Source organism: Muscardinus avellanarius, assembly GCF_963383645.1.
Source record: "Muscardinus avellanarius genome assembly, chromosome: 1".
Classification (NCBI taxonomy): domain Eukaryota; kingdom Metazoa; phylum Chordata; class Mammalia; order Rodentia; family Gliridae; genus Muscardinus; species Muscardinus avellanarius.
The window spans coordinates 176,442,619-176,465,296 of record NC_137786.1 but is presented as its reverse complement, the minus strand read 5'-3'; the positions used below and the strand labels follow the sequence as shown (position 1 = coordinate 176,465,296).

The 22,678-nt window shown below is 44.1% G+C and overlaps 1 protein-coding gene across 6 annotated transcripts in view; it reads left to right on the top strand.

Moving 5' to 3' along the window:
• The window catches only part of XRRA1 (X-ray radiation resistance associated 1), a gene marked incomplete at both ends in the record, with an annotated part of 58,356 nt that overhangs the window by 27,996 nt on the left and 7,682 nt on the right, over positions 1-22,678 (top strand). For 2 of the 6 annotated variants that reach the window (XM_080709706.1, XM_080709701.1), the window contains 7 exons: positions 1-116; positions 8,964-9,092; positions 9,702-9,919; positions 12,523-12,563; positions 17,503-17,628; positions 21,584-21,677; positions 22,409-22,524. The exon at positions 1-116 is cut by the window's left edge and continues 18 nt beyond it. In XM_080709706.1, coding sequence (XP_080565832.1) covers positions 1-116; positions 8,964-9,092; positions 9,702-9,919; positions 12,523-12,563; positions 17,503-17,628; positions 21,584-21,677; positions 22,409-22,524 — 840 coding nt within the window. Of the gene's footprint in view, positions 117-8,963; positions 9,093-9,701; positions 9,920-12,522; positions 12,564-17,502; positions 17,629-21,583; positions 21,678-22,408; positions 22,525-22,678 lie in introns of those variants that run through there. The other 4 variants (XM_080709702.1, XM_080709705.1, XM_080709704.1 and 1 more) reach the window with 4 other exon arrangements.

Below are 22,678 nucleotides of genomic sequence, written 5' to 3'. Positions count from 1 at the left end.
AACAGTCTAACTGGGGAGGCCATCTGTGACCTGGGGATTCTGCCACACCTCCGTGTCCTGCTCCTCACTGGCAATGGGCTCACCTCCCTGCCACGCAATCTTGCCGTCACAGAACAGTAAGTTCTTTTTTTTTTTTTTTTTTTTTTTTTTTTGCAGGTCTGGGGATGGAACTCAGGGCATTTGACCTCTGAGCTACACCCCCTGCCTTATTTTTTATTCTTTATTTTGAAACCGGTTCTCACTGAGTTGCAGAGGTCCTCACTAAGTAGCTGAGGCTGTCTGTGAACCGCGATCCTCCAGGTCTCAGCCTCCCGAATGCTGGGATTACAAGCATGTGCCACCACGCCCTGCAAACAGTAAGTTCTAAGCCTGGGGTCATCCTGTGTGTTCCCTCAGAAGCCTGTGTCTGGGTACAAGTATCTAAAGACATAGTGTTGAGCAGCTTGGAGGTGCTGTGAGTTCTTAAAGCAGGGAGCACCACCCAAAAAAGCTCCCAGGAAAAGCCTCGGATAGGTGCCCCATTTTCCTGTGTACTGTTTGGAAAGCTGCTTTCCCTGCCTCTGATTGGTCATTTTGTTTTATTTTTTGTAGTACCGGGAATGGAACCCAGGGGTATTCTACCTCCAAGCTATACCCCAGCCCTATTTTTTTTTTTTTTTTTTTTTTTTTGGTGGGTCTGGGGATGGAACCCAGGGGCATTTGACCTCCGAGCTATACCCACTGCTCTCTGTTTTATTCTTTCTTTTGAAACAGGGTCTCACTAAGTTGTGGAGGGCCTCACTAAGTAGCTGAGGCTGTCCGCAAACCACAATCCTCTGGTCTCAGCCTCCCAAATGCTGGGATTACAAGCATGTGTCACCATGCCCAGCTTATTTTTTAATTTTTTATTTTGAAATAGGATCTCACTAAATTGCAGAGGGCTTCACTAAGTAACTGAAGCTGGCTGTGAACCTGTGATCCTTCTGTCTCAGCCTCCTAAATACTGGGATTACAAGCACATGCCACCACACCCAGCTACTTGGTCATTTTTAAACTGAGATATTGATCTTGCCAGACAATTCCCCTCAAAGAGCTCTGTGCTTCAGTGTGGAAGGTGTATTTACTGGTTTCTAAATAAGCTTCATACATACCTACTTTGCATATTTATTGAAACTATTCCTTCTGGCTGGAATATATTAGATCTTCCTCTTTTAATAAGAACATGTATGTGGTGCTTACTATATACCAGATACTATTATTAGCATTTTACATATGTTAACTCATTTAGTTCTCAAAACAGATCTATGAGTTAGATATACTATTATAATCCTAAGTTTTTAGACAAGGAAATTGAGGCATAGATGAGTTAAATTGTTACCGACGGGCTCAGTCCTGTAGGGGGCAAGTCCACTCGCGGTCGGGAGCCTCAGAAAGATGGGGCAAAAGGCAGGTGATGTCCTGCAGAAACTTATCTGCAGCGATTCTTTCCCCTCTATGAATTCCCTAAGTTTTTAGGTATGACGCTTGGGAAAGAATCTGAGGTGGACAAAGGCTTCTTGAGCCAATGACACTTTATTACAAAAACCCCAAGAAATTTATACCCTTCACCAGTAAAGTTAATAATAAGAGAAAAGTGGGTGAGTGCAATCATTGTGAAATAATAATGAATGACATGTAAACAAAGGTAATAAAACTAGTCCTTCAGCGGGCTGTTAGCCTTTGAGAGATTAACTCCCAATCCTCCAAGGTCTTGCAGATAAGCAGTTTCAGGGGGCCACTTCCCAGAAAAAACAAGCATGGCCAAGGCTTGGGGGCTTCTCGGGGAATCTTCTTTTAACTTTTCCTGGAACTTTCCATCTTTTGGGCTCAGTTCATATAGCAAGTGTGGGGAGATGTGGTGATTCAGGTGTTGGCATCTTATCTTCTAAATCTGAAAGCTTAAGCATACTCACAACACAGTTTGGCAGGCAAAATACCACAAACAACACCACAAGGTTCTTGGTTTTAATTGTCAGATGTATTTCCTTAACTGCTGAACACTCTTCTTTAGACAATAAGCCTATTAAAGGTCTATCCATCTTTAATAATCCATTTCCCTGTCACAAACCCTCTGCAACCTGCTTTTAACCTTCTAATTCCTTTCTTTCCCAGTTGGGACTTTCTTATGATAAGCTCTTCTTCATGCAAAAATGCTTTTCTTACTCTTACGGTATTTCCTTTCCTTCATACATATATACTTAAAACGTCTGTCCTTTATTTTGTCATATTCATTTCTAACCATGCGGTCAGTCTCTCTGTCTTCAGGAATATTTACACTGAGCGTAAAAGTCACCAATCTTTTTCCTTGAGTCTATTGTATTTGGGCAACTAAGTTGTTTATCAACTAAATTGCTTTAAGGTCACACACAAGGTTTTTATCTCTTCTGTCTCTAGGCAGGATCTCAAGGGTAAACAAAGTTACCTTAAACTGAGCTGCCTTACCGGAGTTAATAGCTTAACCTAAGTTAGTGATAGTGAGGGTCGGAGACCCTTTGTGATTGCTGCAGCTGGAATACTTATCACAGCATCTGAGTTCTGGCCAGTTTTTATTATTATTGAGCAGAGCCAAGGACGTTTAGGCAAATTATTAGAGAGTTTATTTCCACAGACTCAATTTCTATCATAGTCCTGTTTTCACATCATTGGAGCAATTCGTGTAGAAAGTTAAAAGAATAGTAGTAAAAGTGGGGGGTACTTTGGCCAGAGACGACACCTCTTTCTCGGGGCTTTTTGCCGATTTAACTATGTGGAGTGGGGTCTCAACACATAGATGCCGAGGCAGCAGGATGTCTTGGCATTAAATGACTTCCCCAAAGTTACAAAGCTCATCAGTGGCAAAGACAGGATTTGAACCAAGTTCATCTGACTCTAGATCTTCTCTTTCTCTTTTTGTGGTACTGGAGATTGAACCCAAGGCCATGTGCATGCTAGACAAGTGCTCTGCCACTGAGCGAAAGCCCTAGCCCTTCTTATATACATTCTTTACTTATTCCAAAGCTGAGCTCAGTTGATCCTACCTTCCCCAACAGAAACTTCTCGGACTGCTTGAGCCCATCCCTTCCTCCCATCTCTAAGCATCAGGCAAATTTAACATCCCTCCAATTGGTCGAGTCTGCATCTTCTGTTGTGACTTATGCTTCATAAACGTATATGTAACTTTACACTAGATAGATAGATGGCTATATAGCCTATCCAAGTAGGTTGGGAGCTCTTTTGGGGCAGGGGGTCTGTCTTGCTCATCTCTGATCTGTAACTCCTAGGCACGGATCCAATGCTTTGCACACAGTAGGTACTCAGTTAATGTTGACCAACTTAGAGCTGCTTGTGATGCTTTCATGATGAAGTTGACAGCGATGATGGTGGCTGATGAGCTGCTTAAGGAGGCAGGGATAGTAGGTAGTGAGCATTATATTTGGGGTCTCATTAGTTAGGATTCTTTTGTTTGCAAGTGATACAAGTCCAATTCCAACCAGCTTAAACAAAAAGAGAATTTATTGGTTAGTATCTCAGAAGTCCTACAGTGAATCTGCTAGATTCACTTGGCTGAATGTAGATAAATAGGACCTTATCAAGGTTCTGTGTGCATCTCTATTTCTTGGTACAACTTCTGTCAGTCTGTCACTTGCTCTCTCTCACACATGCACACCTTTGTTTTCTTTGGTGTTGACTTAATTCTTAAGCAGGATTTCTCCACGATTAGATGTATATCTATCAGATGCTAAGCAAGAATATAAAAATCACTCAAGGTATTACAAATAGGTGGGATTCACTCCTTGGAGGGGAAAGATAAATCCTCCTGGTAGGCAAGGCCCAGAGCAGTATATCTGTCCCTTTGCTTGCCTGAGAGGAGACTGAAGTGCAAATCTGTGCTGATGCATGGGCAGTGGCATAATGGGTTAGCTAAATAGTCAAAGCTTAGGAAAAACTGCTGACAAGGAGGTCTGGAGAAAAGTTATTTCTAATTAGATGCTCTCCTCTCAGTATGCTCTGGGCTTTGATTCTCTAGCCTCATGAGACAATCAATTAAGCCATGGTTCCCAGCCCATCCTCCTCACCAGCAGCCAGAGTGAACTTTCTCAAGTGCACATGCAATTCCAGCACTATGTGCTTAAAATCCTTCAGCAGTTCCTAGTATTACAAACTCTACTAACATTGCTCACAAAACTTTCCGTGGCCTGTCTCTGTCAACTTCTCCATCTTCCTTTCGCTTCACCTTTTCCATTTCATGGTATAACTCATCTGTTCTGAACTATTTGAGTCTCTATTTCTAGGCCTTAAACTATGCTATTTATCTCTGTCTGGGTGAGTTAGGGGAATCATTCATATCTGACCCACTCCATCTATCGGCTGCTCTATTACTTGTTTTGAGCCAAATCTGCTCTCCCATTAGACCTATTCTCTTTCTACCTTGGAACACACCAGCCATGTTTCTCAGGCATAACCAGCATAGAGCAGAGAGGAATTGTTACCTCTTTCCTTTCTTCTTACTGCTGTATTCCTAATAATGCCACCTAAAAAAAAAAATAATATTTAGCAGCCACATCATAAGTCTCCCCCCCCCCTTTTTTTTTTGTCGTACTGGGGATGGAACCCAGGGGCTTTCTACCTCCGGGCTACACTCGCAGACCTATTTTATATTTTTTATTTGGAAACAGGGTCTCACTAAGTTGCTGAGAGCCTCACTAAGTAGCTGAGGTTGGCTTCGAACCTGAGTGATAGTCCTGTCTCAGCCGCCCAAATGCTGGGATTATAAGCGTGCGCCACCACGCCCAGCTTCATAAGTCCCTATTTTACACAGATAGTCTGTTAAAGCCATGTCTCTTTCATCCCATGTTTGCATAGTGGACTTTTTGTATTTTAACACAGAAGCCGATCTGACATTTGTACTGACATAAGAGCTTGCTAAGTCTCATCTTTGTTACAGCACTTAGTTCAGTCTGTTGAGAGCAATATTTTTTGGCCTAATTCAAAATCTTAGAATGTAAAGTGAAAGAAATCTCATTTTACCATAAGTAGAGAAGTTTGGGCCCAGAGATGCTCAACACCAGCTAGGAGTCACGCAGCAGGCAAAGCAGCAGCAGCACCACAGCCAGAGCCAGAGCCAGAGCTCTAGGCTCCAGACCCCCCGCCCCTGCTTCTAATAGGACACACATTCCCATTGTTGAACCTAACCCCTGGGCCTACTCCCCAGCTGCTGTGAGTCATCCCAGCTAGAACCTGGGCATCCACCTGAACTCTGCCTGCTCCCTTTTAGCTTCTAAGAAATACGAAGTTAAATCTGTCAGATTTTAAATGGTATCAATTGCATTTGCTGAGAGAAGGGGTGATAAAAATAGCACCACTCTGTGCAGCTGAAGCCCTCAGCCTCTCCACCCCTGGCAGGCTCTGCCACTTCAAAGAGCTCCTCACTGTCCCACCCTCGCCTCTCTGCCCCCAGAGGGCCTCTAATAGCCAGCAGCTGCCTTCTCACCCACCCCATAGCTGACCCCTCTTTTCAGACATCTGTTCCATAGACAAAAATGAATCTTTTCCATGTTGTTATTAGGGCAGAACATTAAAAGGGCAAGGCAGTGCCACTTGTCACAGAGACAAGACCGAGCCTGCTTCTCCACTGTAAAGCTTAAGCTAAATTTCTTGAAGGCTTATCTCTTAGTTGTTTCATATTTCATTGGAGTAAAATAAAACTTGGCCATCTAATTAAAAATCAAGAGCTTATGTGCACCATTCTGTTTTTGCTGTCAGCTAGAAAAAAATTCAGTGTGTGGAAAAGTTGGTCCTTCCACTAAAGGGAAAAAGAGTCACCTATGACCTTGAGACACCACAAACTCCAGGCTGCCTCCTCCTGCCTGAGTGTCTCTGGTCTTTGAACTTCAAGCCTCTTCTCCACACTGCCTCTGGGGCTCTTCCTGAACCCTTATCTGCCCTGTCCCTTTTTTCATTCAGTCCTGTGAAGGATACCTTTTGCTCTCCGTTTCACAGCAAGCCAAACTGGGGCAATTCATGATAGAAACAGTGAGGAATCTCACAGCCATGCCTTCCAGACATAGAGAAAGTAGGCCCTGAGCACCGTGGGGCAGCCTGGAAGCTCTGCCTCTCAGCCTCACCTCACACGCCATTTCTCTTCATGGCTTGCCACAGGTGTCTTTCTGGGCCCTATGGTAGAAGACATGGCTGCTCAGTGCTTCTAATTATGTTATACATCCAGGCACAAAGAGGTGATTTTTCTCCATGTTTTTTTCTTTCCTCTTTAGTGGTTAAGAGCTTTATTTATTTATTTATTTATTTATTTTGCTACACCCCAGCCATATTTTTTATTCTTAATTTGAACCGGTCTCACTGAGTTGCAAAGGGCCTAAGTGTCTGAGGCTGTCCTTGAACCGCCCTCCAGTCTCCACCTCCCCAATGCTGGGATTACAAGGGAGTGCCACCACGCCCGCCCGGCTGGTTAGGAGCATTTAAGAGCATGCATATTTCATCTCATTCATGTGTTTGTGTGCATGTACATGTGCAACCGGGGATTAAACCCAGGGGCATTCTACCTCTGAGCTACACTCCAGCCCTTTTTTGTTTTTTATTTTGAGTCAGATTTTCACTAAGTTGCTGAGGCTGGCCTTGAACCTATGATCCTCCTATCTCAACCTCCCAAGTAATGGTATTGCAATACTTGAGAGTACCACGCCTGGCTCCTCTCATTCTTTATGGTTTAGCTTAGACATTCCCTTCCTTAAGCCCACCCCAGAAAATGCTTCTGTTAAAGCATTCCCACTGCCTGCAGCATGGCCACCTCCTCCATGAGATTATAAGCATCTCGAAAGGTGGGGTTTGTTCTTTTTTTTTTTATAGCTTTATTTTTTTTATTTTTATTTTTTTTTATTTTTTATTTTTATAACAATTTTTTATTGAACATAAATAGTATACATTTACACTATATTTGGTGCCCTCTCCCCCCCGCCCCCATTTTCCCTTCCCCCCTCCCACCAATGGTTGTCCAGGTTAACCATGTCTTATTCATAATTTTACACATGTTCAAGTGTAGACCCTTATTAATCAAGACCGGCCTTCCTCCTCTCCTATCTTACCATCCAAACTTAGCTAGTATTTCCCCTTCAATATCTGGAGTCCCACTGATGTTCTATGTGTTTCCTAGTTTGGGCATATTAGAGGAAACATATGTATCTTCTTCTTCTGTGCTTGGCTGATCTCACTTATTCTATTCAGCCATAAAGAAGAACAAAATTATATCATTTGAAAGAAGATGGAAAGCCCTGGGTTTGTTCTTTTTATCAGTAACTAGCCACATAAATATAAGTTAAAGAGATACATGAATATGAATGAATGAATGAATGAATGAATGACTATATACCTTCTCTAAATTCACCTGTGCATATTTCTGATTTTTGTGTATGTTCCAGTGCTAGCTTCAGAACTCTGCCTACACTTGTTAAGCTCTTTAGCCCAGAGAGCAGCCACCTCTTCCATCTCCCCAGCCTGTAATCCACATGGGGCTTGAAGGGGTGAATGTGAGCACTGCTCAGCAGCAAGAATGAAAAGGGCCTGGGATTGAAGTTGGGCAAGAACTAGATTCTAGTTTGAACTCTTCCACTTTCTGGTTAGGAGAATTTCAGCAATTCACTTTGAGCTTGAGTGTCCTGGTCTGAAAAGCAGATAAATAATACTTATCCTTCCTACCACACCTCTGTGATAGCATCACAAAACACCCGACACCATCAGGCATGGTGGACACTGTAATCCCAGAACTTGGAAGGCTGAAACAGAAAGGTTGCGAGGTTACAGCCAGCCTCTGCAACTTAGTGAGGCTCTCAGCAACTTAGTGAGGCCCCGATTCATAATAAGAAATAAACATGATATACATTAACAGATATAACAAAGTCAGTCACTAAGCCAAACATGAGAAGGAGGGAGGGGGAGGGAATGAGGTGGGAACTGGGGAAGGGCTAACTGGGTGATGTGTGTATGTATTGCCTCTACTATCTTGTACTTCATTAAGATGTACGACTACAATGCATCAATAAAAACTTTGAAAAACAACAAATTTAAAAAGTAGAGATGGGGATATAGCTCAGAGGTAGAATGTTCCTGGGTTCCATCCCCAGTACCACAAAATCAATCAATCAATCAATCAATCACCCAGCACAACACCAGGAATGCAGTAGGCTCTGCAGACATGTTTGCTTCCCTTCCTCTCGCTCTGTGTGTGTTTGTGTGTATTCGTGCCTGTATGTCCAGGGTTTTTTACTTTGGTTTGTGGATGGAATGGAACGTGTAAGGAGGAATGAAAATGTGACTTGAGTCATTTATCTGTGTATTTACATAGTTACCTAGGTCTCATCTACCTGGGAACAGAGAAAGGCACATTAATAATAGTACCTGAAATACTTCCCCCACTTGTGTAATTCAGGACCTCAGCCTCTTAAACCTCACTCTCAGGTATTTCTAGGACTCCTCAGAGTTTGATTTAAAAACATCTATTTATGGACGTGGGCATGTTATGGAGTCACTGGAAAGAAGCCCACTGCAGGGATGGCGCCCTTCATCCAGTCTACCTTCCCCACTTGGTGGCAGATGTAGTCCATACCACTAGGTCCTTGGGGTGATACAGCATACCCAGGAGTCTGCCCTGGGCCCTGACTGTGGGGTATTCTACCTTCAGAATGCACCCTCACTCACCCTAATACTGCCCATGAGCACCACCAGCACCCCGACCCTGCCCCAGCCTGGTCTCAGTAATGTGTGTGTGTAGAAGTGGGGATGTTGGTGGGGAGAGAATCTCACCTCTGTCTATGTCTACAGAGACCTCTCTTGGGTACTAGAGCAGCTCCCAAGCTGGTTAGTCCTCCCAGGTGATTTCCTCGCCTCCCTTTCTTCCTGGATTGCTGGAGCTTTTCCCTTCCTGTGCTCAGTACCCAAGGCCTTCGCACTTACAGGGAGGCATCGGTAACATCGCTGACAAGCAAGAGGTACATCCTGAGGTTCCCGGCCCTGGAGACCCTGATGCTGGATGACAACAAACTCTCCAACCCCAGCTGCTTTGCCAGCCTGGCAGGGCTCAGGAGGTAAAGCCACCAGCCTGCCTGTGCAGGGCCCATCCCCTCTATCCCATCGTGCTCATACCCTGAGGGTGCTCTGCAAGTCCTGAGGCCTGGGCTTAAGTCCCAGCTTCTCCACCTATCTCTGCTGTGTGGCCATGGGGAAGTCGTTTCTACCCTCTGAGCTCATCATAAAGTGGGACATCAGCAGGGTGTTTCTCCTTGTATGCCTGGATAAGCGGAGGCAGAGAGAAAGGTGGGGAGGAAACGTTACCAAAGACGGCAGCCCGACCCCGAGAGAGGAGACAGACCCTAAAAAATCAAAATCAGAAGTTTAGCCCCTGAATCCTACCTGTTTGGTCAAAGTAAAGAAAATGCTGGCATTTAAATAGCTACACTTTTAGATCCCTAGAGAATTTCCAACTACCATTTATTGAGTATTGTATTCCAGACCATTTACATATTATTTCATTTAATTTTCACCAGAAAAGTTGAAAAGTTACTAAATAGTACCCCATTTAGAGATAAGGCTATTGAGAACCAGGGAGGGTAAGTCTTCTCTCCCTAAGTTGATTGGTAAGTATCCCTGAGGTATCATTGTTGCTGTGATTCTGTATTCACTTTCCTCAATTAAAGACTGAAGAAGTTAAGCCTGGACCAAAACAGGATTTTCCGGATCCCGTACCTACAGCAGGTTCAGCTTCGTGATGGGTCGGGGGACTGGGTTGGAGGCAGGGCAACCCCCCGGAAAGAGCCCCAATCCGTGCTGCAGTCCAAGTCATGGATGTCTGAGGCCTCAGATGAACAACCAGATTATACTGTATTGCCCATGAAAAAAGATGTTGACCGGACAGGTGAGTGATGCCCCCAGTTCCAGACACTAGCCTCATGGTGGGAATAAACTTCTAGGAATTTATCCTGAAAGTCTGTGGCTCCCTGGGGAGCTGCTGCATTTTATTAATAATTTAACCATTGGGTGTATTCATTCGAGTCACCCCTCCATGCCAGTCTGGTATGGAGCTGTATTTCTATTTTCTGTATTTCTATCTTTCTAATAAACTTCTTTAAATCTTCAAAAAAATAATTTAACCATTAACTATTTCAATCACTTCCTAACTGGTTTTCAGTTAAGCTTTTGGAAATTAATGAAAAGTGGATAATTAGCCGGGTTTGGTGGTACATGCCTGTAATTCCTATATTTGAGAGGAGGCTGAGACAGGAGGATTGCAGATGTGGCATCAGCCTCAACAACTTAGCAAGACCCTGTTTCAAAATAAAAATTTAAATGGGGTGGTAGGTATAGCTTGGAGGTAAAAGGCCCCTGGGTTCAATCCCCAATTTTAAAAAAGTGGGTGATTTTTTTAAAATTTCAAATAAAAAGAGAATCAGCCATCTTTGGCTTTCCATAAATGGTTAATTCTGTGATGAATCAATATCCTCAGTCTTTCCATCCTCTTCTCTGGCACCCCTAGCCTTGCTTGTCCTTCTAGACTAATTCCCACTGAGGCCTCAAGATGGCTACCATAGTTATAGGAATCACATCCACATGACAGCTTTCAGAGGCACAAAGGAAATAAATGTTACCTGTATTACAAACCCAAATCCAGCTGGATGTGGTGGCACATACCTGTAATCCCAGTACTTGGGAGGCTGAGACAGGAGAATCTCAGGTTTGTGGCCAGTCTTAGCAATTTAGGAAGACTATGTTTCAAAATAAGAAATAAAATAGGCTGGGGGCATAGCTCAGAGATAGAATGCCCTTGGGTTCAATCCCCAGCAAAACACACACATACACACACACACACACACACACACACACACACACACACCTTTAATGCAGGAGTATCTTTCTGGATTATATATTTTGTTCCACTGATTTAGTTACCTATTACTCTACCAACTCTACCATACTGTTTGTGTTTTACATTTATTTTTTATTAGTGTATTGTAATTGATAGGTTCATAGAATTGCATTCATATATGCGCATAATGTTATTTGGTTTGTTTTACAGTTCTTTTAAATTGAGGAATACAATTTGCATTGAGCAAAATACAATTTTTTTTGACCATCTCAAAGCCTAAAGACATTTTCCTATATTTTTGCTAGAGTTTTTTGATGGTTGTATATAACAATTTTGATACCTGGTAGTGAAGTTCTTCAGCAAGGTTGTGTCTGTAGCTAAGTGTGGTGTAGTGGTACACGCTTGTAATCTTGTTCTTGGGAAACTGAGACAGGAGGATCACAGGTTCAAGGACAACCTCAGCTACTTAGTGAGGTCTTTTGCAATTCAGTGAGACCCTGTTTCCAAATAAAGAATAAAAGCCGGGCATGGTGGTGCACGCTTGTAATCCCCATGCTTGGGAGGCTGAGACAGGAGGATTGCACAGGTTCGAAGCCAGCCTCAGCTACTTAGTGAGGTTCTCAGAAACTTAGTGAGACCCTGTTTCCAAATAAAATATAGAATAGTTCTGGGAGTATAGCCCGGAGGTAGAAAGCCTCTGGGTTCCACCCCTAGTACCACCAAAAAAAAAAAAAAAAAGAATAAAAAATAGGGCTGAGAGTGTAGCTCAGAGATAGAATGAATGTCCCTGCGTTCCATCCCCAGTACCACAAAAAACCCACAAACAAACAAACAAACAAACAAAAACAATGTAGTAAGGCTCTCAGAAACCTAATAAGACCCTGTTTCCAAATAAATAAAACTGAGCTGGGGGCCTAGCTTAAAGATAGAATGCCTCTGGGTTGAATCCCCAGTACCAAAAAAAAAAAAAAAAAAATTGTTGTAGCTATTATAAAGCCTCCCTGTATTTCCATAGAAATTTTGTAATCAGCTTGTCAATTCCTACACAAAAGTCTACTGGGATTTGACTGGAATTGCATTGACCCCATAGATCAATTGACATCTTTACAGTGTTGAGTCTTCTATACATTAAAATAATGGATCCCACCAGGATTTTAAAAAAAGTTTTCTTAACAACGCTTCATAGTCTGCAACAGTGAGGTCTTGCATAGCTTTCATTAGATTCATTCTTGGGCAGTTGATCTTTCTTATGCTATTGTCAATGGTATTGCTCTCTTTATTTTTTGGTGGTTCTGGGGGTTGAATCAAGAGACATTCTTGCTTCAAGCTACAGCCTCAACCACATTTTTTTATATTTTTATTTGAAATAGCATCTCACTAGTTTACTGAGAGTCTCACTATGTTGCTGAGGCTGTCCTTGAACCCGTGCTCCTTCTGTCTCAGCCTCTCAAGTGCTGGGGTGCACCAGACACCCAGCAAGGTATGCTTCCTTATGTTTTCCTTCCACTTATTTATTGCTAGTACATAGAAATATTGAATTTGTATCCAGTAGCTTTTCTAAACTCACTTATTCCTAATCACTTGTAGTCTCTTTTCAAGCCTGAGGGCCAGTCAGCGTTCTTACCCACCTTCATTTTGTTTCTCTTGTGTTTCAGAGGTCGTGTTCTCATCTTACCCCGCATTCTCAACATCAGAGGTAGGAGCTTTATATTTGTGTACTTGACTTAGAAGGGCAATTTATTTATTTATTTATTTATTTACTTACTTACTTACTTAATTGTGGTGCTAGGGATTGAACCCAGAGATCACACATACTAAGTAAGTGTTCTACCACTGAGCTACATCCCTAGTCCCATAACATTAACTTTAATAGACAGAAACAAGTTATTCAGGTCACAAAAGGCATTTCTATTGATCACAGTGAGAGAAGCCATTCATTGAACAGATACTTGCCGGGTCCCCCATGTGCCAGACAGGTGCGGTGCTGCCACTCGAGATGCAGCTGGGCCCTGAGCTCTTCAGTCCCATGCACAGCTTTCACTGTCCTCAGATGCTGTTCAGCATACTCTGACAACAGTGGCCGCCTCAAGTGGTAACACCGGGAGGCTGTGTTAGAGAGCACAGACGCTCCTAACCGAATCCTCTCCCCAAGTGCTGGAAGAGTTCCTGCCAGACACCTCACTATCCAGGATCAAATCCTTGGTGTCCAAGGCTTAGACACTTGGTTTTTGTCAGCCCAGAAATTTGCTTTTTCTCATAAGGACAGATACTAACCAAGTTCATGGGGACTGATGTACATAGAATAAATATTATTCATTCATAATAAGAAATACAACTTTACATTCAGCTGACCTACATCCTTGAGAGGCAGCTCAGTCTACCGCCTCCCCACAGATATAACTGTGTGAGAAATTGTACTAGTTAAACATTGCCGTATATGAAACCCAGAATTACTGACTTCAAACAAATGCAGTTGACTATTCCTTGAAATTACCTGAGAGCTAGGTGGTTACTGGATTCACCAGAGCTACTATTCAGCTGGGAGGTGAGTTGGAAGCTAGACTCAGGCGTAGAATTGGCACGGCTTGGCCTTTCTGCAGTCTTTTCATCCTCGACTTCTTTCCAGCATGATGGCATCTGAGTTTCAAGAGAACAAGGGAAAACCTCAAGATTCTGAAATTCAGTGTCTCTTTTGCACATTCTTTTGGCCAAAGCTGTCAAAAGACCAATATAATATTGCAATACAATTCTGATGCTAATCATGCCAGAGTTAGTAGAGATCCCATGAGTTTAAGGGCACAGTTCCCAGCAAAACTGCTCTCACTTGAGCTGCCATCTACAAGTTTAGGAGCCCCCAGGGTATCCATACTTGAGACCACCTCATTGTAAATTTGGGGGTTCCCATATCACTCAGTTTCAGAAATTTACTAGAACTCGTAGAACTTAAGAAAAGGTTACACTTATCATTGTAGTTTTACTATAAAGATTCAAATAAAGACCAGCTAAGTAAACAGTCACCTGAGGTGATCTGGAAGGGTCCCAGAAGCAGAACTTCTGTACCCTCCCCCAAAGAATAGGGCACTTCATCTCCCAGCACACAAATGGGCTCACCAGCCAGGAAGCTCACCTGAGCCTGAACCTGAGCCTGGCACTTGTGGAAATCATTTGGCCCCATGCTAGAACTCAATCTCTAGCTCCCTTTCCTTCTCAGAGGACAGGCTGACTCAAAACCCCAACCCTAATAACATGGTTGATCCTTTAGGACTGGCCAGCCCCATCCAGAGCCATCTCATTAGCATAAACTCAGGTATGGCCCAAGGAGTCCTGGATAACAAAGACATTCCTGTCACTCAAGAAATTCCAAGGATTTTAGAAGCTCAGTACCAGGAACAGGAAAAACTCTGTATTATACAGCAACCAGTCTAGTTTCAAACAAGTAGAAATGTGGGCTTTCCCTCTGAATGGAAGGAGCAGCAAGGCCACTGCAGAAGGATGTGCATGTGGGTTGGAGGGACTTGTGGCCAATGAACAGTGTACCATGGAAGTTAGAGATAATAGGAGCCAGGCATGGCGGTGCACACCTGTAATCCCAGAATTTGGGAAGATAGACAGGAGGAGCACAGGTTTGTGGACAGCCTCAGCAATGTAGCAAGGTCCTCTGCAACTCAGTGAGACACTGTTTCAAAATAAAATAAAGCCCGGGGCGTGGTGGCGCACGTTTGTAATCCCTGCGCTTGGGAGGCGGAGACAGGAGGATCACACAGGTTCGAAGCCAGCCGCGCGCACTCGTTTAAGAGACCGTTTCCAAATAAAAATATAAAATAGGTCTGGGAGTGTAGCCCAGAGGCTTCCAGGAACCCCAGTACCACCAAAAATAAATAAGATAAAATAAAATAGAGCTGGTGGTATATAGCTCAGAGGCAGAACGACCCTGGGTTCAATCCCCCTTACTACAGAGAGAGAGAAGAGAGGAGAGGGAGAGAAGAAAGAAAGAAAGAAAGAAAGAAACAAAGAAAGAAAGAAAGAAAGAAAGAAAGAAAGAAAGAAAGAAAGAAAGGAAGGAAGGAAGAAAGGAAGAAAGAGGAAGGAAAGGTAGGATTGTTCAGTGCTCAAAACCCAACTGTCTGGCATATGAGAATCTGAAGAATGAGTTGGATGGTTAGACTTTCAGGAGCCTCGCTCTATAAAAACTAGGTATATCCCCTACTACAGCAGGGCAGTCGTGTCCCTAGCAGTCGTGCCCTCTGGCCAGCACTCTGAGTCTCACTTTCTGGCTTTTCCTTTTCTGTCCTCCAGTCTGACTTGCCCCTTCACTTACTCAGTTTCCCTCAAATAGGGAGTTGCATGGTAGAGGAGACTTTGTTATTGTTATTGGACTCAGGTCCAAAGTGCTCACTACTTGAAAGCCAGTATTGAGAAGATTGAGTTGGTAGGAAGGAATGAGGTTTACTCAGTCAGATTTACCTTGGAAAATGAAAGAGGCTATCACGTCCAAAGATCCATCTTCAGGAGCTTGAGGACAGGGAGGGAGAGGAGGTACAGTGAGAAGATGGATGGAAAGGCTGAGTGCTGAGCTGGTTCTTCACCATTCAGGACATGAGTCTCCCCTTTTTTCTCCCCTTTGACTAGAACATCAACTTCCAGTTCCTATATTTTCTTTTTTGGGGAAAGGAGGGTGATACTGGGGATTGAGCCCAGGTGCATTCTACCTTTGAGCTAGACTCCCAGCCCTGTTCCTTAATTTGAAACAGGGCCTCACTGAGTTGCAGAGGGCCTCACAAAATTACTGAGGCCAGCCATGAACCTGCAATCTTCCTGTCTCAGCCTCCCAAGTTCAGGGATTATAAGTGTGTGCCACTATGCCCAGCTATTTTATTTTCTGCTTTCTTTCTCCCCCCTTTTTTTTCTCTGTGTGTGTGATACTGGTGATTGAACCCAGAGACATTCTACCTTCAAGCTACACCCTTAGCCCTTTTTAAAAAATTATATATATTATATATATGGTTTTGAAATAGAGTCTCACTAAATTACTGACAATCTTGCTATTATTAATTATTGCTGAGGCTGATCTTGAACCAGAATCCTCCTGTCTCAGCCTCTTAAGTACTAGTATTACAAGTGTAATATACGCCAGCTCTGTATTTTCCTTTCTTTTTTATTTTGGTGGTACTGAGAATTGAATTGAGCAAAATTCTGAATCTGAGCTACATCCTCAGCTCTATTTTATTTTTTTATTTTGAAACAGGATCTCACTAAATTGCAGAGGGCCTCACGAGGTTTCAAGGTTGGCAGTGAACCTGTGATGCTCCTGTCTTAGACTCCTAATACATACTGGAATTACAAGCATGAGCCACCATGCCCGGCCTGGCTCTGTATTTTCTTAAAAAAGATATAGTACTCTTCTGCAAGTTAAACATCACAGCAATGTACATGCTTTGTGTTAGTTGAGGTATAGAACTAAAGACTAAAGGAGGTGGGTTACGAAGGTCTCCAGATGTTTTCAGTTCTGAACATCTAAAAACAGATTATTTAGCAGTTAGTATTTTAACCATTTAGGTGAGGCTTCTCTTGAGAATTTAGAATGCAGGGCAAAAGGGAGAAGATGTAACACTTGTCAAAGGACTAGGGGGGAAAACAGTACAGAAGGGGAGGGAGCAAAAGTAAATCTGCCAAGGTCAACTCCTGCGGGAGAGGACACTTCCATGTCATCAGACCATATTCCCCTCTGCCCTCAGAAGTTGTATTGGGGTCACCTGGAGAAGGGGGTCATAAACGTTCAAAAGGAATCTAATTTTTGTTCTACTCTCACCTGTAACAGATGTGTCCCACTTGTGTGGCTTTACAGATTGGCCCAGGAGGGCACAAAAGTGTTTGACCCAAAGTGGGGGCTCCACAAATACTTATTGAGTGAATAAGTGAAAATTGAATGATGTGCTCAAGATTACATAGTGGTTAATGGAGCCCAGAACAACATTTATTCATCCTAACCTAACAATCATCCTAAAATTTACCTTTGTAATATCTTTTGGTCTCTTGTAACTCAAGGAATCAGTGAGGCTTGGTTAATCCAGCAGTTTCCTTTTTCTGCTGGGTAAAAATAAGTTGGCCCTGAAAAGGTCTGGGTTGTACAGAGAGACCACAACCCTGCAAGTGACCCAGACACACCCTGTCACAGCCAGGCCCCAACACTCCGCTCAAGTATTGAGGATGTGGCTGTTGTTTCCTCTTGAAATTAAGACCCTCTTCAAGGGGTGTTCAAGCCTCAAGTCACCCTGCTTTCCCACCCCCACTAGGAGAAGTCCCCTTAAGAAGGCAAGCACTGGCCCTTTGCCTTCTGGAAAAATTTCAGCCCACCCATGTAGAATGGCAAATTTATAAGCTGTGTCCTGTGGCCCAAGAGAACTTGAATTTAGAACTTTGGGTGCTGGAGAAGTAGCTCATTGTGGGACCTCGGAGAACTTGGAGCCAGGATTCTGAGCCCTTGGTGACATCTGCCTTTATGACCCCAGATGTCTCTTTGGTCAAGCCTTTCTACAAAGGTCATTCTTTTCACATAGGAAGGGTCTTGACTGGTTGGCCACCTCAGCTTATTATTAGGACACTTTGACTTTGACTCTTTTTTTTTTCCTTTTAAGACAACCAAGGTATGTTCACTTCCTCCCATATTTGAGATTCTTCCTGTGAAGTCGCTAAAGGCCAGGAACCAGACGCTGGCCCCACCCTTCCCAGAGCTGAGATACCTTAGCCTGGCCCACAACAAGGTGACTCTCAGCTTCTCTACCCATTTCCTAAGGGGCACATGGGAGGGCAGGATGGGCGAGTTATGGTCTAAAGGGTAACCCTTTAATTCCCTGCATTCCACGTGAGCTCAGAAGTTTTCAGGATGGGGAAAGTGGAGGGAGTACAGGCCAAGGTAGGAGTCCCGGTATGCAGTCACAGATATTCATTTAGTACTTACCATGTGCCAGGCTCTGGGCGAGGCTTTGGGTATCCAGTGTGACCTCTGTCCTTCTGGAGCTTGTAGGCTGTGGGGACCCGCTGATACTGTGATACTGGACAGTCACAATGCAGGCATGCTTAGTGTTATGGAAAGAATCATAGTGCTATGAAGTAAATACAGAGAGGGGGTGCCCAACCTAATATTTGGAATCATGGAATGTTCTCAACAGCATTTAAGCTCAGATTTGAATAAATTGAGTGTAGTCAAGTAAAGAGGGAAGAAATAGTAGATATGAAGCCCATGGGACAGATTTCACATGTTTTTCTTATATTGTACTAATATTAATCTCTGGCTTGATTTTCTATAAAACCTCATTTATTTCTGGGTACTGGGGATCAAACTCAGGGCCTCATACATGCACATGCTAAGCACATGCTCTACCACTGAGCCACACCTCCAACACTGTGTTATATTTATTCAAAATATTTTCAGCTTTTCTTGTGATTTTGTTTTTGACTCATGGGTTGCTCAGAAGTTGGTTGTTTAATTTCCAAATCTATGTCTCTTCTAGACATCTTAGATTTTTTGATTTCTAATTTAATTCTTTTATGGATGGATGACATAATATGTAAGATTTCTTTCTTCTGATATTTAAACTTGCTTTATGGTCCTGACCATGGTCTGTCTTGGTGAATCTTCCATATGTACTTAGGGAAAAAATGTGTATTCTACTGCAGTTTGGGAGGATAGTGTTGTTAAATGTCAGTTATGATAAGGAGGTCAAGAGTGTCACTCAGATCTTCAAAACTCTTGTTTATTTGTTGATCACTTACTGAGGATAGTGTGTTACAGTTTCCAGTCATGATTGTGGGTTTTTTTTTTTCTCCCTTTGTCAGTTTTGGCTCCAGATGTTTTTAAGTCTATTGTTTGATACATATACATTTAGAATTTATATTGCAAACTATTTTTTGTAAAAAGCTAGATAATATTATATGTTGTTGCAACTACTCCATTCTGCCCTCATAGTACAAGAGGTGGTAATATAAACCAAGGGGAAAGGCAATGTTGTCATGACACCAGACTAACAGGTGGCTGTATTTGCCAACTCTGGTCTTGGTATAGCCTGTGTGCTAAGAGTGGTTTTCACATTTTTAAGTGGCTAAAAAAATTTAAAATGATACTATTTTATGACATGTTAAAATTATATGAAATTCAGATTTCAGAGTCCATAAATAAAATTGCATTGGAAAAGAGACATGCCACCTACATGTTTATGAATTGTCTGGGGCTGCTTTGAGGCTACAACAGCTGAGTAGCAAGAAAGATCATATGGCCTTAAAACATTTACTATCTGGTGCTTAAGAGAAAAGGTTTACTGACTGGTGGTCTAGAGGATCAAATGTTACACTTCCTCAAGGCCCTCTTCTCCTCCCCGTCTCTTCTCATTCTGTACTCTCTCCGTAGGGTGACTTCTGATACCCACTGGCCCATGAACAGTGACTCACAAGTTTATAACTCCAATGCAGACCTCTCCTCTGTATCCAGACCAGTGTATCCAACTGCCTACTTGACATCTCTACCTGGAGGTCTCACAGGTACCTCCAGAATGCCCAATTCAAAGTGAATTAATGATCTTTTTCTTCATATTTTTTGTTCTTTCATTGTTCTCTATCTTAGTAAATATTTAGCTCCACCATCCAGTTACTTAAGCCAGAACCTGGTGGTCATTCTTGATACTTCTATCTCCTTTACATCCATTTCCCACCACTCAGATCTAATCCATCACCAAGTCTTGTCAAATTTAGGTCTGGGGGGGGGGGGTTGGGAATTGAACTCAGGATGCTCTACCACTGAGCTACATCCCCAACCCTTTTTATTTTGAGTCAAGATCTCACTAAGTTACCCAGACTTGCAGCAAACTCGGGATCCTCTTGCTTCAGCCTCCCACGTAGCTGGGGTTACAGGGCTGTGCCATCATCCCCTATTTCTAAATCCTTCTAATGACTCCCCAAAGTCCCAAATCTTTGGCATTTGTGTCCCACTTGTATCTCCAGTCTCATTTCACACCAAGCACCTGCTTTCTCTCTACTTATAGTCACATTGGCCTTCTTAAATTCCTCTAACAGCCTGAGGGCGTTCAAACACTGTTTTCTTTGTGTAGAACACTACCCCTCTGCATGAGCGCAAGTGGTACCAGCTGCCACAACCAACTTAAACATCTTGATCACTTAGCACAGTAAAAGTTTAATTCTTGTTTTTGCAAAGTCCATCAGTGGCTGTTCCTGGTTGGCATTTGGCCTTCCCCATGATCATTCAGTGACCCAGGTCCCTCTGGCGTCTGGCCCTGTTGTCCTGAAGGATCTTGAGTACCTTGTTGGATCCTGTGTTTCTGGTGGGTAGACGGTTGAGTGGTGGGTGTGTGGTAGAAGCAGTCGAGGAGTGCAGGAGGTTTTGTGCAGGCTATGCCTAGAGGCAGCATTTAGCATTTGTGCCCAGCACTCGCTAGGACTGAGTCGCAAGAGCACAGCTGGCTGCCTGAGGAGCTAGAAGATATAGGCCAGCTGTGGGCGAAGAGTAGACAACATGGTACTGAACACAGAAGTGTCTGCCATCCACTCCACTCCCCACTGCATTCACAGTACCCACTACCCTCCTTCAGCTCTCAGGGACACGCCTTCCCTCCCCCTTTTGCCTGGGCCACACCTCCCAGCCCTTGATGCTCTTCTCTCGCAAGCCATTCAGCATAGTTGCAAGCCTCCTCGCCTTTGTGTTGCCGCCACTTCAGTGCTGGTGGCTGAATAGACAGCATTCCTTGGGGGCAGCATCATATCTGTTCTACCCAGTCTCAGCACAGTGCTTGGCACATGGTAGATATTCAGGAAATATTTGTGGATTGAATGAATAAAAATGAACAAGAATGAATAATTACCCAGTGAAAATCTAGTGCCATCTGGTGAGGGAGGCTCCAGGGAAGTCAAACTGAAGCGTCCATTCTCCCTTCCAGCCCTTGGAGCTGTAGAGCCTTCTGTAGGCCTGCACCCGACTCAGCACCTGCCAGTGTGTCCAGGAGTCCAAGAGGCCACTGCCCACTCCTGGCTCCTCTCATGCTGGTGGCCCTGAACTGTCCCACTGCTCAGAGATACCCTCCCCGAGATAGTCCCTGTATGTTCTAGCCACTCTGCTCAGGAAAGATGGTGTACATTGTGCCCTGCAAAGGCTTGGACAACAGGCCACAATTTACAGACCAGCTTCGCAGGAGAAGAGCAGTCACTGGGCCCCAGACAGCCCCTGGCTCTGCCCACTGCCTCTGCTTATCCCTTAGTTGGGTGGCTGCCCTGACCCACTGTCCACCCAACAGGCAGGGTGTGTGAAGGAAGGTGAAGTGTCAGATCAGATCCTGAAGTCAAGGCAATCCCCTCCAGCCTTCCAGACTCTGAAAGACAAGTGTTCTACATGTTTGTTATTATTTTGCCACCAGTGTCCCCAATACTTGATCTAGGCTGCATATCCAGGGTAGAAAAGTGAAATATTCCTAAATATCAAACATGAAACAGTGATAGTGAAATTTTAAGACAGGTGGGCAAGGTATTCTGGGCACGAGCAGGTGATGTGGCAAGACACAGGGACAAGGCCTGGTCCACAGGGGTGCCACCTACAGCAGCATCTGATCCCGGCCCTGCCCTCTTCCTAGCACACACAGCCCCCAACATGGGCCCGAGGCCCCGCACAGCGCTGAGGGTATGTCTGCCTGATGGACTCTCTTGCATCTGTTACAGATAGCCAAGGAGGATGCTATTCTGCCAGCAGCTCTCTTCCCATCTCTCTGTGAGCTCGTCTTTCACAACAACCCTCTGGTGGCCCACACACGAGGTATGAGGCCCCCACGCCTGTCCCCTCAGTGCCCAAGGAACAGGGCTGACCCCTCATCCCTGACCCCTCATGGGCACCAGGCCCAAGGCTCTGCTCTATGTTGGGGTACTGAGGAGTGGGCAGTATGCATGGCGACACTGCTGAGCCTCCACACCCCGACAGCATCGGTGGAGGCAGGCATTATCCGCTGCATGGACTTTGCTAGGAACTGAAGCTCAGGGAGGTTCCTGATCTGCCCAAGGTTATACAGCAGAAAAGACTTGGGAATCAAATACCAAATTATCTAGGTCTTGTATGGACCTTAAATTATACTCTGCTTTGCAGAGCAGGTCTGTTCATTTCCTGCTTCCCATCTGGGGAGGGACATGGCCCCAACCGGAGCACCTCCCCTCCCAGAGCTCGTTCAGTGCAGCGGTGCCTGTCAGCATGGAGCCACCTTCCAGGATGCAGCAGCTAAAGGCACAGGTGTTGTAGTCTCAGGCTAGAGTGACACTAGCGGAGGCCTGATCCTTGCTCTACACTCTCTGCTGCTTTGGGGAAATGCCTTAACTGATCTGTGTCTCACAGTTACCTTGCCTATTGAATGGGAATAATGTGGTACCTACCTCCTAGGGTTGAAAATGAAGTAAGTTACATTAACACACATAAAGCAGTTTGAAGAGTGTCTGGCACATAGCAAGCCCCAGTAAATGTTACCTAATAGTCATCTTGTTTTCCCATCATGGCACCAGGGGTCCCTCCACTGCTAAAGAGCTTCCTCCAGGAGCGACTGGGGATCCATTTAATTCGAAGGAAGGCAGTAAAGTCTAAGCATCACATTTTGATACCTCGGAAGGAATCGTGGAAGGTAAGTCTTCCAAGATGGCACCCCTGGCGCCAGAGGGAGTGGAGCCTCTTTTAATGCATGCAGATTAACCTGGAGGTAGAGCCACACTCTCCACACACCTGGGACCTCTCCATTAGATATGGTATTGCCTTCTCCTGGCCTTGTTCTGTCAGGA